This window comes from Anoplopoma fimbria, chromosome 17, assembly GCF_027596085.1.
Source record: "Anoplopoma fimbria isolate UVic2021 breed Golden Eagle Sablefish chromosome 17, Afim_UVic_2022, whole genome shotgun sequence".
Taxonomy (NCBI): Eukaryota; Metazoa; Chordata; class Actinopteri; order Perciformes; family Anoplopomatidae; genus Anoplopoma; species Anoplopoma fimbria.
The window spans coordinates 5732755-5748438 of NC_072465.1; the positions used below are offsets into that span (position 1 = coordinate 5732755).

The following is a 15684-nucleotide window of genomic DNA, read 5'->3' on the forward strand; positions in this document are numbered from 1 at the left end:
AACACAGAAACAATAATTACATTTTTTTTTATTTTTTTTTAAGAAGATACAAACAATTAAAGTTAACCCTTGAAACTTTTGCTCACTAAATGTTTGACTTTGAAGGACTGTCGACCAGTACATTTAGCAGTAGTCAGTGACTCAGCCCTCCTGATGGGCCTGTGTCAGTGAACCTTCAACTATATTGGAAGTCTTTTATGAAAGCATAAATGTTCAGTTACACCATCATTTTTCATTTATTTGCTTTCTGTCAACTACATGCGCCGAAATAGCTCAGTTGGGAGAGCGTTAGACTGAAGATCTAAAGGTCCCTGGTTCGATCCCGGGTTTCGGCAGCTGAATGTATCTTTTAAATGAGTCGGAGGTGTTTTAGCATTCTGACAGCCGTTGTTAAGTTAGGTTTATAGACTACCGGTCAAGACCCGATACTTATTACATTACATTACATTACAGTCATTTAGCAGACGCTTTTATCCAAAGCGACTTACAGGAAGTGTATTCAACATAGGTATTCAAGACACCAGAAGTCATAAGTGCATCTCCTTTCTTAAACAAGCATCTCAAAGCATAAACCAGAGCAAAAGTATAGTGCAGAGGCAGATTGCTACGAAAACAATAATTGCAATACTTGTTTGCTTTGATGTCTTTGTAGGAAAAGTCTGGAGTGAATGTCTGCAATCAGGCGGTAATCATAACAGTAGTAGGGGATAGGGGACTATACATTGCTAAAAATAAAGACATAAGATGAGATAATCTTTTATTAGTCCTGCAATGGGGAAATTTACATAATATAATTATAAATAAGCAAATGAGCAATAGAAAAACAGTAAGGAATCCACAGTAACTGAAATATTATATATACAGACAGAAACTATTATAACTATTGTATTGCACAGTGTATTTGTTTTGCAGAGGTTTTTAGTGTCATGTGGTCTACTGGGAGCAGAGCTGGTTGTGCAACCTGACAGCAGCAGGAAGGAAGGATCTATATATATATATTTCACTAGATGATATATAGGCCCAAATATTGTTGTTCTGTCTACTCATTAATTAACCAATCGTCACAATTGATATCTAAGACTATGAAAATAAAGGTGAAGCATACTCAGGTAGTTTAAACCTTTAGCCTCGCTCCTCTGCCCCTGTCTGTATGGTCATGTATGACCTCTGTTATTATTGTGACTCCTCAGGCTCCTGTGGATCAGGGCGTGTCCAGCGTGACGTCAGCCCCCACCGACACAGCTTGTTTTGGAGGAAGTGAGCGGCGCTCGGCTAGCAGATAGCAGGTTAGCTTTGACAGGAAAAGCAAGCGTCAACGGCATCAGGGCGAAGCGGACCATTGTACCAGTCGCCTCGGCTACACGAAGAGAGACATACATCGACAGTGGCAGCGTTGACTTCGACAGCAAGAGTTAGCTGCGAAGCCAGCTACCGGAGAGCACAAGGCTGTCGACGCGTTAAACGTCTTGTTTTCGTCCGGCTGACGTTAGCAGGAGCTGTTAGCCTGTTAGCTTGTTAGCCTGTTAGCTAGCCTGCGCGTTAGCTAACGCTTCCAACCGAGGCAGAAGAAAAGTCCAGTTTTGATATTTTTTTTTTACCACAGGATCATCGCCCAGGTTAGTGTCTCGTGACTCTAGGTATTGGTTTTACTGACCTTGTATATTCACGATATAACGTTGGCTGTCGTCAACTCAGTTTCACATTTGTTAATAAAGCTGCTCGGCTAACCAAACGTTAGCATACATTAATAAGTGTCAATGATGGGTGATTGTTAGCTTCAAGGTCTGGTTAGTAGTTATACTGTTACCCAACCTACGTTTCATCGTTTCCTTCAATGTATGTATTTACCTAGCTGTCTATCTAGCATGTTGATCCCACAATGTGATGTGTGATGTGTGTCAGATGTTTTTATGCCTGTTAGGTGTAAATGAGAGGCATGATTCTCTGCTCCTGTTTATTTATTTATTTATTTATGGGGTTAAGTACAACCAGAGAGGTCGACAGAATGATCACCACTAAGGATTATACTTTTGTGTCTATTGTATGCAACCACAGCGTTTGCTGAGCTAATCATGCTTGCCAAGTCATGGTTCCGTTAGTCCTGTGTTTTAACACCATGTGATCAGTCCCTGACACAGTGTCATGGGGTGCAGATTATGAGAGCCGCAGCAATAGCTCCATGATAGTTTGTCCTCATAATAGCATCGATGTGGATTCAAGACGTTATGGGTGGATTAAACCTATTATATCTTATTGTTAACACTGCTTTCATCAAGGTTTAGCTTGATTGGAATGATGATTTAAAGCCCATCGGGAATAGAGTTTGGACTTTGGTCATTACAGCAATACGAGGCGGTTTATTGTCACAAAGCACATTCAGTCAAAGTAAGAAATGCTTGGCGATGTCTGGAGCAGGCACAAAGATGATAATGTTTCAAGTAGCATCAGCTATGGGTTTTAGCACAAAAAATAATTAGTACATCTGATGATCCAGATCATTTATTACCAGAAATAGAGTTTCAATTTCAGATGTTTTCATCAATAAATGAGACAGATTTCAGCATGACAGTATATAAAAAAAAAATGGGAGAATTCATATAGAGAGGTTTATCAGGGATTTTATATCAAGCCAAATATAGATTAGTTAATGGTGGAAGGACAAGTACATTTGAAGAAGAGCTGAGTGAAGTGCTAGATTGCACCTTCTTTTCCAGGTTAAGTTTGCTTTACTAATAGTTTTACAAAAATCCTTTAAGTGTCTGTTTGTAATGATTGAAGTGCATCACCTGTTTGGTAGGACAAATACAGGTCTCAGTAGCAAAGTCATGATGCAATACAGTGTGGACATGTAATGATTAATATCCCTCGTGGTTGCATTCAGTATCTTTTTGAGTAACTAGGTGTGTGTTCCATTTTCGGTTTCAATTTGTTGAAGTGTCCAGCTCCATAAAGGTACAGGAATGAAATCTTGGGAATGAAACAATGTTGTTTATTTTCCCATTGAATGGTTTGTATAAACAAAATACAAACATCACAAAATCAATGCTTTACAGTATAACAATAACAAACACTTGGGGTGCTAAAAATAGTCGATGTTATTTCAGCTCAACTGGCCCAGCACTGCCATTGTTATATTTTAGAAAAATAAAAGTATAGTGAATTGTTTGTTTCATGAATTGTATTTAGAGTCTCGTGTCATGGTACAATGCAGTGCAGCATATTGTTTTACCCCCCATTACTGTATTTGTCTCTGTTTGTGAAGTGAAGGAAATGTATGTATGTATTGGAGAAACTGAGCTTTGTTTCATTCCAAGAACAGCCCAATTTCTCTGTAGTGTATTTCAAGAAGCACACAGGCCGTATAATCTTTTTGTGAAACCTGTTGGCCCATATCAAAAGGGTCATCTCTGGGGCATGACTGCTTATTCATCTTGTTTGAGCAATTCCAGCGTTGGTCTGCCTCTATTAGGGATTTACTTCTCCCCTCTAATCTACTCTCTTTTTTTTGTCATTACAGCTGTGGCACAATGACATCAAGGAAGAAAGTACTACTCAAAGTCATCATCCTCGGAGACTCTGGGTGAGTGCTGTTGAGCCATAGCCTAAAAACTAAGGGGGTGGGACAACAATAAAGAGTGATGCTTGATGGTTTATTGTAAAGAAAATACCATATTGGGGTATATCATCTGGTCTAATAATAATATGCTCACTTTATACAACAAGCAAGGAACCTATTTTGTCTTCACTAATCAATGCATCACAATTACCTTTTCTGTATCACTTGTTTCTCAATATCTCCTGTGTTTGTTTTTTCCTCCTAGAGTTGGGAAGACTTCGTTGATGAACCAGTATGTGAATAAGAAGTTCAGTAACCAGTACAAAGCCACAATAGGTGCTGATTTCCTGACGAAAGAAGTCATGGTGGATGACAGACTTGTCACAATGCAGGTACTGAGGAAATAATGCATGCAAGAAAGCCACAGTAGCATTTCTCTCATTAAAACACAATTATCATATAAGGTTTTAATGGTTTACCACAGTAAATGCATTATTTCTTTCTATGACTTTCTGTAAAAGCAATTTATATATGCATTAAGTAAAACATATTTTAAGGCTTGAACTTGGTTGGTTGAAGTGAAGATTTAAATCAAGATTAAGTTTAACATGAGCTTGAGAACTGGTCAGTTTTGCTTACTTTGATTTCAGATTCTTTTGTTTAGTATTTGTATTCTACACTTGCACCACAGGGCGGCAATGAACTGGCTCCAACGCCGCGTTTTTCTACACAAACAGCATACAGTTTTGTGATGCTGGGTAAAAAAGTAATTTAAAAAAGGCAAACAACAACTCTAACAAAGTCTCTAGATTTTCTCAGAGGTTTCTTGGACGGTACCAAACATAGCTCAAGACTTCACATTAGTGGAGATTAGGTAGATCTGGTTAATGTGAACCATGTAAACTCTACAGCCAAAGTATTACCTTAATCTCTTAATTTACAGTTATCTGATTATTTGGTGTATGTAAACACATCATGTCTTTTGTATTCTGTAACTCAGATTTGGGACACAGCAGGTCAGGAGAGGTTCCAGTCCTTGGGCGTGGCGTTCTATCGTGGAGCAGACTGCTGCGTCCTGGTGTTTGACGTGACCGCACCCAACACCTTCAAGACTCTAGACAGCTGGAGGGACGAGTTCTTAATCCAGGCCAGCCCTCGAGACCCGGAGAATTTCCCCTTTGTGGTGCTTGGCAACAAGATAGACTTGGAGAACAGACAGGTGGGTCCAGATAATATGTTTGCCCGGGGTGTCGTTATTTGCAACATTTGTTTTTCAAGGAAATGTACAGTTATGGTTGGTTGTTTTTGAGGCCTTTTAAATTTTTGTTTATAACAGTTTTAAAATGAACTTGGATTAAACATCCATGCTCTTATGTTTCTCAGTTTAACAACAGCTCCTTTTGTGTTTCAGGTGACAACCAAGCGAGCACAGGCTTGGTGTCAAAGCAAGAACAACATCCCATATTTCGAAACCAGCGCCAAGGAGGCAATCAATGTGGAGCAGGCCTTCCAGACTATTGCACGCAACGCCCTTAAACAGGTAAGAGGCCTGCAAGAAATCCTATTGGACAGTTTGACCCCAGTCTCTTGAATGTTGAGTAATAACATTTTGCAGCATTTGTATCTGTGAAAGCTGGGAGATGCAACTGTTTTGTCTGATTTCAGGAGACCGAAGTGGAGTTGTACAATGAGTTCCCTGAACCGATAAAGCTTGACAGGAACGAGCGAGCCAAGCCGTCAGCGGAGACCTGCAGCTGCTGAGGGCTCTGAAGATCGTCATGGGCAGGGGGGGGGGGCTGTCTCTGCCCTCACTACCCTGTCTTGCCTTGTCTATATATCCCTTATCCCATGGCCCACTGTGTTAATCCCTAAAGCCCAACATACAAGCAGCATCCAACTCATCGAGTATACTACTACACAAAAACATGCTGCACTCACCTCCTTATGTATACAAAAACACACATTTTCTATAAAATACGAGTCTCCTAGCCTAAAGAACACCTTAAAGAAACATCATGGAATTCACTCGTACGATGCTTATTGCTTCCCAGTGTTTCCCCACGTACTTTTTCATGACGGTGGTGGTTTGGGCTAACCTTTTGTTTTTGGTTCCCTATATATCGCTGCTTTCATGCCCAGTTTCGAAGCATTATATCTACATGTTTGTGTCGAGAGGAAACGCTGCTCCCCCATTTTTTTTTCATTTGTGTTGTGGCTTAAATTTGTTTTGACTCTCCAAAACACTTGTTACCATGGTTTCACCTAACTTAAAAAATAAATTTAAAAAAAGTCAGCTGAAGGATCAGAATGTGTGAAGGTGCATGTGGGTCACATTAATATGCTGCCTGCTGAATCTCGTTAATTGGCATATAATTGAATTTCAAGTTCCATGTCGTTTTTTTTGTTGCACTTTGCTATCATCCACAATTACTTAAGACTTGTTCAAACATCTCACTTTGGAGCCACAATAAATGCAATTGTAGCTCAGGTTGAGGACATTGTTTGAATCCAGACTCGGCTCCTTGATAAGTTTTGTCCCTACTACACTATTTGCTGTTCCTCTATTGGGAAAATTAAGGTTCCTCTCGTAATCAGTTATTCTTGGTACAACATCTGACGTGGGAATGAACCAAATACAGACAGCATGTCATTCTACCCGATAGCCCCTGATACTTTTCTCAAGTATAAATATCATTCATAACTGAGTACTATTAGTTAGTTAACTTGTTTTTACTGTCAACTATTGCAAGACTTTGTATATTTGCAAACCTCTCAATCACTGTGTGGGGAAGGCAAAAAGTTGTGTTGTAAATCTCCATATCCGACTTCGCCAGTTGCTCGTGTTGGCAAACAATTTAAGTGCTTGACATTTCTTTTAACCGATCAGATCTTTAACTGTCTGTTCATATTATGTTAAAACTTTGAAATGCATCATAGATTACAAGATAGCATACATACTGTAACTTTTGGAAGAAAAAAAAGTGGGGGGAAGTATTGGCATTCGTCATTATTATATTAGTAATATGATAAATGCATAGCATCTACATTGTTTCGAAATGTCTTTGCGTTTCAAGTAATAAGGGTAATAAAAATCTTGATTAAAGCATGCTGTCTTTTTTTCTGACATTTATTGATAACATTTTGAAAAATAGTATCTGTGTAGCATTTTTATTACATTCAAAGCGGTAACTAACTTAGCAAAAGCATGTTTTTCTCACAGCTGTCAAAATAGTTAAGTGGAATAAATAATGCCTAAATGGTCTTTTAACAGCAGAGCTTTCAGTCCCAGTTCTTATCTTCATTTGGTTCTTGTTTTCTTATTGGCCCCCTGAAGCCACTGCTGAAGTGCTCCTGTAGACTTGCACTGAGCCTCTGCCTCGCTTTCTTGCTCTTCTTTACTCTCACATGTGGTTGGCTCCTTCCTCTTTGAAGGTTCACTGCTCTTCAGCCAGCTCATCATCATCTTACTGCTTGCTGTGGGTTTAGGCTCCTACGGATCAAGGGTCAGATTGGTCAGCTTAAACTTCTAAACTCACCAGAAAAGTTAAATACCACAGTTAATCTGATACCTTTTTGCTGTTAAGATCCACTGGCTGAAGGCACTCTGGAGAGTTGTTGCGAGAGTTGTTTACTAGTGAAGAGACGGGGTGAAACGTCAAAGTGTTTTTAGACTGGAGCAGTTTCATGGCGTCCAGAGACTTCACTTCCCCAAAATCCAGCCATTTTCTCACTTCTTCCTCTCCATCCAGGACAGCTGGCATCCTAAACCACAACCACACAGTCATTTAAGATTTAATTCAGACACCAATGAAAAGAAGTGTTTCCTCATTAGCTATCCTTACCTATCATGGATGCTTTCCAGGTTTTGGGAAGAGTTCGCAGTGATTACACTGTATGTGTAAAGCGGTTCTCCGCCACCTGGAGGTGTCCAGCAGTCAAACAGTCCAGCCATAGTCAGCAGCTTCCATCCCGTCCACTCAGCTAGTGCTTCTCCTCCCTGATCAACACGTAGCAAAGAGCAGAGGGGGACGGCCACAAGAATTAGCAGAATTTATGAAAAATGTGACCAATTTTGTTGGTATGATTGTAATTTGTTACGCTCCTTAGCCTGGCACCAGCATCAAAACCAAAGCATGAATTTGTATGTATCATGACATTTTGAATGCTAAAGAAACACCTGGGGGACACATGCACATTTTGTCTTTGGCTCATCTCTCACGCAGGATATTTTTAGCCATGGTAATTTCCGCACCAGCTGCATTCTCTCCACTTCTCATCTAGATGAAAGTAAATGTTCAGGGTACTTATATTGCAATAGAAAAAACCCCAATATGAACCTCAGTCAATTCAGGGAGGCCTCCTCTGTAGGGCACACTGTCTCTGAATTGTCCTTATTGCCCGCTGAGGTCATGGGGTCATCCTCATCCTCCTTTTTCTCCTGACTGGTTCCCTTGGTTTGAGGAAAGTATATGAAGAAAGGCTGCTTGTCTTTTGCCTGCCTCTTCCACTCATAAAAGCCATCAGCCAGGATGACGCAGCGCTGCCCTTTTATCAAGGGGTCCTTTAGGGAGACGACAAAGTGATTAGACACTAGTGTGCACACATCCAGCACAAAGACCAGACCTAAAACAATACAGATAATATAGCTTAGCATTGGCTAAAAACTGCATGCACCTTGTAAGTTTTCTTCTCCAATATATTTTCACTGCGGCAGTTGTTGGTGCTGTATTGCATCTTTCTCGGGTCATTCTCCTTGAACCAGGATGGTACCAGACCCCAGCGCATGGAGGCCAACACACACTCATCAATAGGAGCATTCTGCAGACATACAAGGAGTGAACACAATAGCATATGTGTTGGTAATACATAATGCAATTCAATGCAATAATTCAATGCAATAACCTGAGCCTTCCTCGTAGCACTTATTGCACTCGTATTAGTTGTTGCACTTACTGTATTCGTATCAGTTCGCTGCACTTATTGAATTTGTATTTGTTTACTGCACTTATCCTATTCGTAGTAGTTTGTAGCACTTACTATATTCGGATTAGTCTGTTGCAATTATTGTTTTCGTAGTAATTTGCCTCTGCACTATACTTTTGCTCTGGTTTATGCTTTAAGATGCTTGTTTAAGAAAGGAGATGCACTTATGACTTCTGGTGACTAGTAGTTCTCTTGAATACCTATGTTGAATACACTTCCTGTAAGTCGCTTTGGATAAAAGCGTCTGCTAAATGACTGTAATGTAATGTAATGTAATGCATATGTGTTGGCAATACATAATGCAATTCAATGCAATAATTCAATGCAATAACTCTTATCTTCACATAATGACAGTGTATCAATCCCACTCAGGCACGGAGAGAGTCACCTTACCTTGTCAAAATGCCTCTGGGACAGCAGGACGGGACTCATGGACGTGGGGCTCTTGTTGTAAGACGGTCGGTATTTGTCCGCGTCTCCATCCCTCCAGCGGGGCTGTCTCCGCTGCCCTCCCCGGTTTCTGTAGGAGCAGGCTCGGCTCACCTCGTCTGAAGCAAGCGTACACGCGGTTCTTCCACACATTTTTAGCCCAAAATAGAGCTTTTCAGCCGCCTGAGAAAGAGGTTCAACATATGTTAAGTGAACTGAGTTAACACGTCTACTGTGTTAAGCGGTGTAGCTGAAGTTCATTTAGGGAAACAAAACATTTATTTTTCACTAAATTGGCTGCAGTAAACGTTTTTACATTACATTACATTACATTACAGTCATTTAGCAGACGCTTTTATCCAAAGCGACTTACAGGAAGTGTATTCAACATAGGTATTCAAGAGAACAACTAGTCACCAGAAGTCATAAGTGCATCTCCTTTCTTAAACAAGCATCTTAAAGCATAAACCAGAGCAAAAGTATAGTGCAGAGGCAGAGTTACTACGAAAACAATAATTGCAACAGACTAATCCGAATATAGTAAGTTTTAAAAGCCCATCGGTCCGCTTACCTGCTCCTGTGTGTTCTGAAATGAATGATAAAGTTGAGCTGTATTACATAAATGATAAAGTTGAGCTGTATTACAGCTATCAGCGTGTAGACTGCTACACGTAGAGCGTGATCTGCCCGGGCAGAGGGCAGGCTGCTGCTGCACCATGTGACACCGTGACGTACGGCAGCCCCAAGATGGCGACAGAACACTGAGAACTGTCTCATTCAAAATAAAGACAACAAAAAACATAACGTATTTAAATATTCCACCAGACTACGTCATCACACACACACACACACACACACACACACACACACACACACACACACACACACACACACACACACACACACACACACACACACACACACACAGACAGACAGAGAGACGGAGCTGTCTATCCAGCGGTTGCTATGGTGACAATAAACCGGTCGAGAGTCAGGCATTCCTCCGGTCAAACTCAGCCGACACTCGAGGTGATACACCTGTGGACCGCAGCAGGTAAGAGCAACACACGTTAAACCAGGAAGTCAAAGCTCTGCTTGAATAATATGATAATAGTAGTAATAGTATGACTACTTTGCCAGTAAGTTTGGAAAAGAGTATGAAGCGAAGCTAACGTTAGTTAAAGAAAGGAGGACTTGTAACCTGTGGTGGCTTGATTTAAAGTATTATTAGAATAAAATATATGTGATTTAATGAGCATTTCAGTTGTTGGGCTATTTGTCTGGTTTTGGCCTCTGTTCAACAGGTAACTGAGGGAAATGATGAGTATCATACCCTGCCATAGGTGTTGGGTATGGACTTGACAGGTGTAGACAACCAGTCCTCTGCACAGCAATTTGACCCACTTTATGGTTGAGTGCTCCTGGATAGACACTGATCTACAAGACCAGTAGCCAGAGATGCATGACACCTCTGCAGTTGTTTACAGCGTTTTAATCATGTGCATATTATTTTTGTGGCTGTCATCTTTAGCTGTTTGTGTCTGACCAAACCATGGAGCAGAATCAAAGAAAAGGTTTCCCTAAAAAATGAGAGCTGATGTTAGTATGAAGGCCACCAGGTCCAAACAGTCTGTCCAGCTGGGACAGGAGGGACGCCAGGCTACCAACAGACGCAACGCACCATGCCCAGACAGCGGTAAGAGACAGAAAGCAACAAATGAAACATGGTCCCCATCTGAACATCCCCAGGACCAGACAAATAGTACTGGAAATCACTAAGATGTATTTTCTTCAAATGTTAATCAAAGGGCGCCCCGATCACCATAATTAATAACACTGGATGGTTAGTTGAACAATCTACCACTTCCAAATGGCAATTACATAGGCCTATATTTCAATTTTAACTGTTAAGAACCTAATTTTCTCAAAATAATTACAGCTAGGGCCTTTAATAGAGGAAATTGTGGGTTTTCCTGTTGTAACTTGCTGCTGAGGGACCCATTTCTAGACTGAAACATTAAGGTAACTTCTGTATGACTTCACACCTCTAAAGGACTGCATTAATAGAGTTGCCGTATAGATCATGAATGCCGAATTAATAATGAGGTCACACTCAGGAGGACAGATGGCCAAGTGTTTGAACTCAGAGGCCACGTTTTAAAGTTTAATGACTTTCCTCTTTTTTGCTCCAAGCTAAAGATGTCAAGCCTTAATCTTTAGTTACATTGTCTTTGGCTTTGCCCTCCCCGTGGTTTAGGCCTTTAAGGCCTGTAGTTTAGGCCTATGCCTTATTCATCTGCAAATTTGTGGACATTTTCTTTTGTAATATATATTTTACAGTTGCATATGCAATGTTGAATGTTGTTACAAACTGTATGTTTTGAATATGCCCCTGCCTCTCCTCTTTGATGTACTGGAGTGCTTTATGTTGGCATGTTATGCCATTGAAGAAGGCTATGCCATTCTATTGTACCAATATTCAGTATATTCAGCTGTAACAATCCCTCTTTTACTGCAGCGGACGAAGGAGGTTTGTCAAAGGATCAGAAGGTCACAGCTGTGGTCCAGCAGTGCAAGCAAGATGAAGGAAAAAGCCCCCAAACAAGTAGGTTTACCCTGCAGGTCAACAACCAACATGCTGAGTGGGTTCCCTTGTGATAGTCTCCTCCTACTGCATGAACAGCATCATCTCTGAAGAGTTTTCCAGACAACTAACTGTATAAATTACTCAACAGATTTAGATTTTGATTTGTGTATGTGTGCACGTCAGGTTCCCCTGCACAGGGCAAAGTTTGCCGCACTTTTGTCCCCTTTCCTGTTCTTAACCCAGAGAGATTGAGGACAGCCAAAGCCCTTGCAGAAAAAGCTGTCAAGGTGGGTTAACATTACTGGATATATTCAACATTTATGTGGTCACATACATTTCTGATTGTTCCACAAAGTTGTCCATTACTGGTGTCTGCTTTGATTCCTCTCAGATGCATAAGGTATTCTCTGTCCAGGGCCCTTACCCTGTTGTCAGGGCAGCATTGAGGACCAGAGGCTGGGTGGAGCGGCGGGTGCAGCGGCCAAACCTTCATGCTCACCAGCGGCCCAACAATGAGAGCAGAGCCAGCACTAACGATGCTGGTGACAGCGATGACGGTGAGCTAGATGAAAGCATGACTATTTCAGAAATGTTATTACCGGATCTAACTATAGCCTATCATTCATTTACATTTCTCCTTCTTCTCAGATAACTCAGACAATCTCGAAAAAGAGGTTCCAGATGGACTATATGATCTCATGGTAAAAATAACAATTATGGTTGTATGCTAACATGAGGCATAGGTGATATGCAGAAGGCAAGAAGGGTTACAACAAGTGAAAGATTGTTGGCAACTTTGTTAAACATGTTTGACATTGAAGGGTTTTATCGGCTTTTGTTTCCTTCAGCATCTTTTCCCCCTTCTCATACAGTCTCGCCTGGTGAGGAATGAAATGGTTTATTTCTATTGGACAAACCGTAGAGACGCCATCAACACCAACAGCTTGCAAAAAGAACAGATGACCAATCATTTTGCCAAAGCGGGCAGCTTCACCACCAAGGTACATTTATATTCTATAATCACTTGTTACAGCAAAAAATTACTATTCAGTGGTCTTCTGTCACACCCACCATCGATATTTTTATTTTCTTCGTCAGGTGGGATTGTGTGTGAACCTGAGGAACCTGCACTGGTTTGATTCAGCGGACCCAGACACCTTCTTCCCTCGCTGTTACAGACTAGGAGCACAGGATGACAAGCATACTTTCATTGGTCAGATCTGATTTAACGGCCTATCCGACTACATTACACCTATCTCTTTTTATCGATTTCCAGCATTATTCTTCTTTCACTCACAGAGGAAGCTAAGAATACATTCCTCCCTGTCTCTGTTTTTTTGTGTAGAGGACTACAGGAGGACCGCCTGCACCAGTTTTTTGAAGTACATTGTGGAGAGGGAGCATGGTGTTCAGGGAAAAGCAACCAACGTTCAGGTTCTGCGGAAACGAGGCAAACGGCGAACTAGTCCCATCGTCCTTTCTCAAATGATTAACAGCGCACTCAAAGTATGCCAAGAGTTTCTAGAGAGTCTGGAGCATCGGGACATTGACATACACTTGGAGACGCCACAGACACTTACAAAGGAGGAGTGGGCAGAGTTTATCAACGGTTACTACCTTGTTGTTCAGTGAGTACTGTGTGAGAGATAAAAGAAAACTGGCAAACCAAAGTGCCCTTCAGTATCTCACTATAGTCTCTCTTTTTCCTCGCTCAGTGAAGGAGCAGAGATGGAGAACAGTGATCATTTTGTGAACTGCTGCAAAACCATGCTGCAGAGGCTGGTGAAGGTCAGCCCACAGCTGGACATAGACGGCATACACAACATCTGGATCATCAAACCTGGAGCAAAGTCCAGGGGCAGAGGTGAGAAGTCAGACATTATCAAACGGTTCACATAATATCTGACATAGTCCTGGCTGACCTTCCTCCCCTGCTTCATAGGTATCAAATGTGCTTATCGTCTGGATCAGATCCTCAGGCTGGTGAATGTTGATCCAAACCTAATGAAGGAAGGCAAGTGGGTGGTGCAGAAGTACTTGGAGCGCCCTTTGCTGGTCCTTGGCACCAAATTTGACATGCGCCAGTGGTTCTTGGTCACCGACTGGAACCCCCTGACTGTGTGGTTCTATAAAAAGTGCTACTTGCGCTTCTCTACGCAGCCTTTCTCACTAGATACACTGGACAAGTAAGACGGGAATATCTCTCAAGAAAGTAGTTGGAGAGGAGAAGTAGTGAGAGGCCTGTATCATTTCTCTAATCATGCCTTCTTAATTCATGTCTCATTATACTTCTCTCCATTCCCTGTCACCAATTTCCTCTCATTTCTCTTTCCAACCTTGGCCTCTTTACCCCATTCTTTCAGCTCTGTCCACCTGTGCAATAACTCCATCCAGAAGCACCTGATACCCTCCCAACAACGGCACCGTGGTATCCCAGCAGACAACATGTGGTCGGATGACCAGTTCCGGACTTTTCTATCCAGCCAGGGCCGAGAAGCTCTGTGGCAGACAGTGGTAGTCCCTGGGATGAAGAATGCTGTGATCCACGCATTACAAACAACACAGGATCTGATGGAGTCACGCAAAAACACATTTGAGCTCTACGGTGCTGACTTCATGTTAGGTAGGCTGGAATCACTGTTAATTGTGCTATATTACAGAATATGTTATACTGCCATATATAACTAGTAAAATAAACATGGCATTCAATTCTAATTTATATCAAATTTTAATAAACACAATTATGAAAACAAAGGAAAAATTATGATTTAGATATTTTGTTCTGTGTTTCTAAGGTCATGACCTGCGTCCATGGCTGATAGAAGTCAATGCAAGTCCCACCATGGCTCCCTCCACCACTGTGACAGCTCGCCTCTGTACTGCTGTGCAGGAAGACACATTACGAGTCGTCCTGGACCGGAGGGCAGACCGCACTGCAAACACTGGAGACTTTCAGCTCATATATAGGCAGGTAAGCAAGAGTTATCCCTCCTCTTCAGGTTCTAGTGTACATTCATTGGCCCACTTTGTGAGGGAGATATACATTACTTCAAATGTCCTTTTTTTGTCTCTAGGCAGCAGTATACGTGCCACAGTATGTCGGGGTCAACCTCCTTGTTGAGGGCTACAAGATCAGACGCCCCTGCTCACTTCCTCCACTGCACTCCTCCAACTGTGCAGCAACAAAACACTGTGGCCCCGTCAAGAAAAAGGACCCTAAAGCAAAAAAAGTAAAGCCTCTGCCTAAGAGGTTGTTAAAGACTGCAGAGACTCAGCTCAAAAACAGCAGCAGTGGGGTTCCACCTCCTCCTCTTCCTCCTGAGCTGCCTGTGCTAGACCCTGATGAAACCTTCTCACTTCACCTGCCAATGACTGTGACATCCATCCACCTGCCCATCAGCACCCAGTCTCACTCTGTACCTTTGTGGAAGAGGAGACCAGAGGTATCAGAGGAGGTCAAACCCTTTACCTCTTTGTCTCTTTCCAAAACTGTCCAGACAAGCAGCACCTTGAGTGCCTAAAAAACATTAAAAAGGTTTGTTGACCAAATGATTCACAAACTCCTTCAGCTTAAACTTTATTTTTGCCGACCTCACAATAAGGTCAGACTTTATTAGATTACCATGTCTTTTTTTCACACACACGATTTTCTTAAAATGTTATTGGTTTCAATGTGATTAAACACAAAAGTGCCCCCGACAATTTGGATAAGCCAAAGAACAGGTTGTCAGCTATTTGTACCGGGACTATTTCTTTGGTAGAGTAGTTCCAATACATGTTTACAGCCAAGTTTGAAGATTATCCAGAGTAAGAGGGAGACTGTTTCAGAAATGTTGCTGTTGATTTTCATAAAGGGCATTTTCAGTGCTGTGAGCAAAAATCCCTTCACCTCCTGTGTACTGTGGTGGAGTCAAAAACAGAGGCTAATAAAAACAAAACAAACACCATGACATCAAGGGAAACAATATTTTTTGTTGTTATTAGGTGGAAAAACTTACTTTTACAGCACATACTTGTGATGCTGAACTCCTGATTTGAAAACTTGAGCCCAGAAAATTAAGGATTAATGGTACATACAGAAGACAGTACGGCATGATGAAGTTGGACAATACCATAACTCAACCAAATG

The 15684-nt window shown here is 41.5% G+C and overlaps 3 protein-coding genes and 1 non-coding gene across 4 annotated transcripts; 3 read left to right on the plus strand and 1 right to left on the minus strand.

Moving 5' to 3' along the window:
- The first annotated feature begins 262 nt into the window (after positions 1-262).
- Positions 263-335, plus strand: trnaf-gaa (transfer RNA phenylalanine (anticodon GAA)). Its single transcript has one exon. It is a non-coding gene; the product is annotated as a tRNA-Phe (tRNA).
- Positions 336-1223: 888 nt separating this feature from the next.
- On the plus strand, positions 1224-6659 carry LOC129105747 (ras-related protein rab7). The gene is made up of 6 exons (XM_054616926.1): positions 1224-1616; positions 3518-3580; positions 3822-3948; positions 4557-4775; positions 4968-5096; positions 5222-6659. The coding sequence occupies exons 2-6, from the start codon at positions 3528-3530 to the stop codon at positions 5315-5317; spliced, it is 624 nt and encodes a 207-aa protein (XP_054472901.1). The 5' UTR covers positions 1224-1616; positions 3518-3527; the 3' UTR covers positions 5318-6659.
- A 95-nt stretch (positions 6660-6754) lies between these two features.
- hmces (5-hydroxymethylcytosine binding, ES cell specific) lies at positions 6755-9641 on the minus strand. The gene is made up of 7 exons (XM_054616927.1): positions 9540-9641; positions 8933-9151; positions 8231-8374; positions 7904-8117; positions 7399-7564; positions 7126-7318; positions 6755-7046 (listed from the first exon to the last, which is right to left on the minus strand). The coding sequence occupies exons 2-7, from the start codon at positions 9119-9121 to the stop codon at positions 6855-6857; spliced, it is 1098 nt and encodes a 365-aa protein (XP_054472902.1). The 5' UTR covers positions 9122-9151; positions 9540-9641; the 3' UTR covers positions 6755-6854.
- Positions 9642-9973: 332 nt separating this feature from the next.
- On the plus strand, positions 9974-15495 carry LOC129105755 (tubulin monoglycylase TTLL3-like). The gene is made up of 14 exons (XM_054616934.1): positions 9974-10022; positions 10500-10664; positions 11487-11573; positions 11739-11842; positions 11947-12112; positions 12204-12256; positions 12428-12556; positions 12654-12768; positions 12901-13183; positions 13271-13419; positions 13498-13741; positions 13919-14178; positions 14351-14526; positions 14630-15495. The coding sequence occupies exons 2-14, from the start codon at positions 10556-10558 to the stop codon at positions 15074-15076; spliced, it is 2322 nt and encodes a 773-aa protein (XP_054472909.1). The 5' UTR covers positions 9974-10022; positions 10500-10555; the 3' UTR covers positions 15077-15495.
- Positions 15496-15684: the final 189 nt, after the last annotated feature.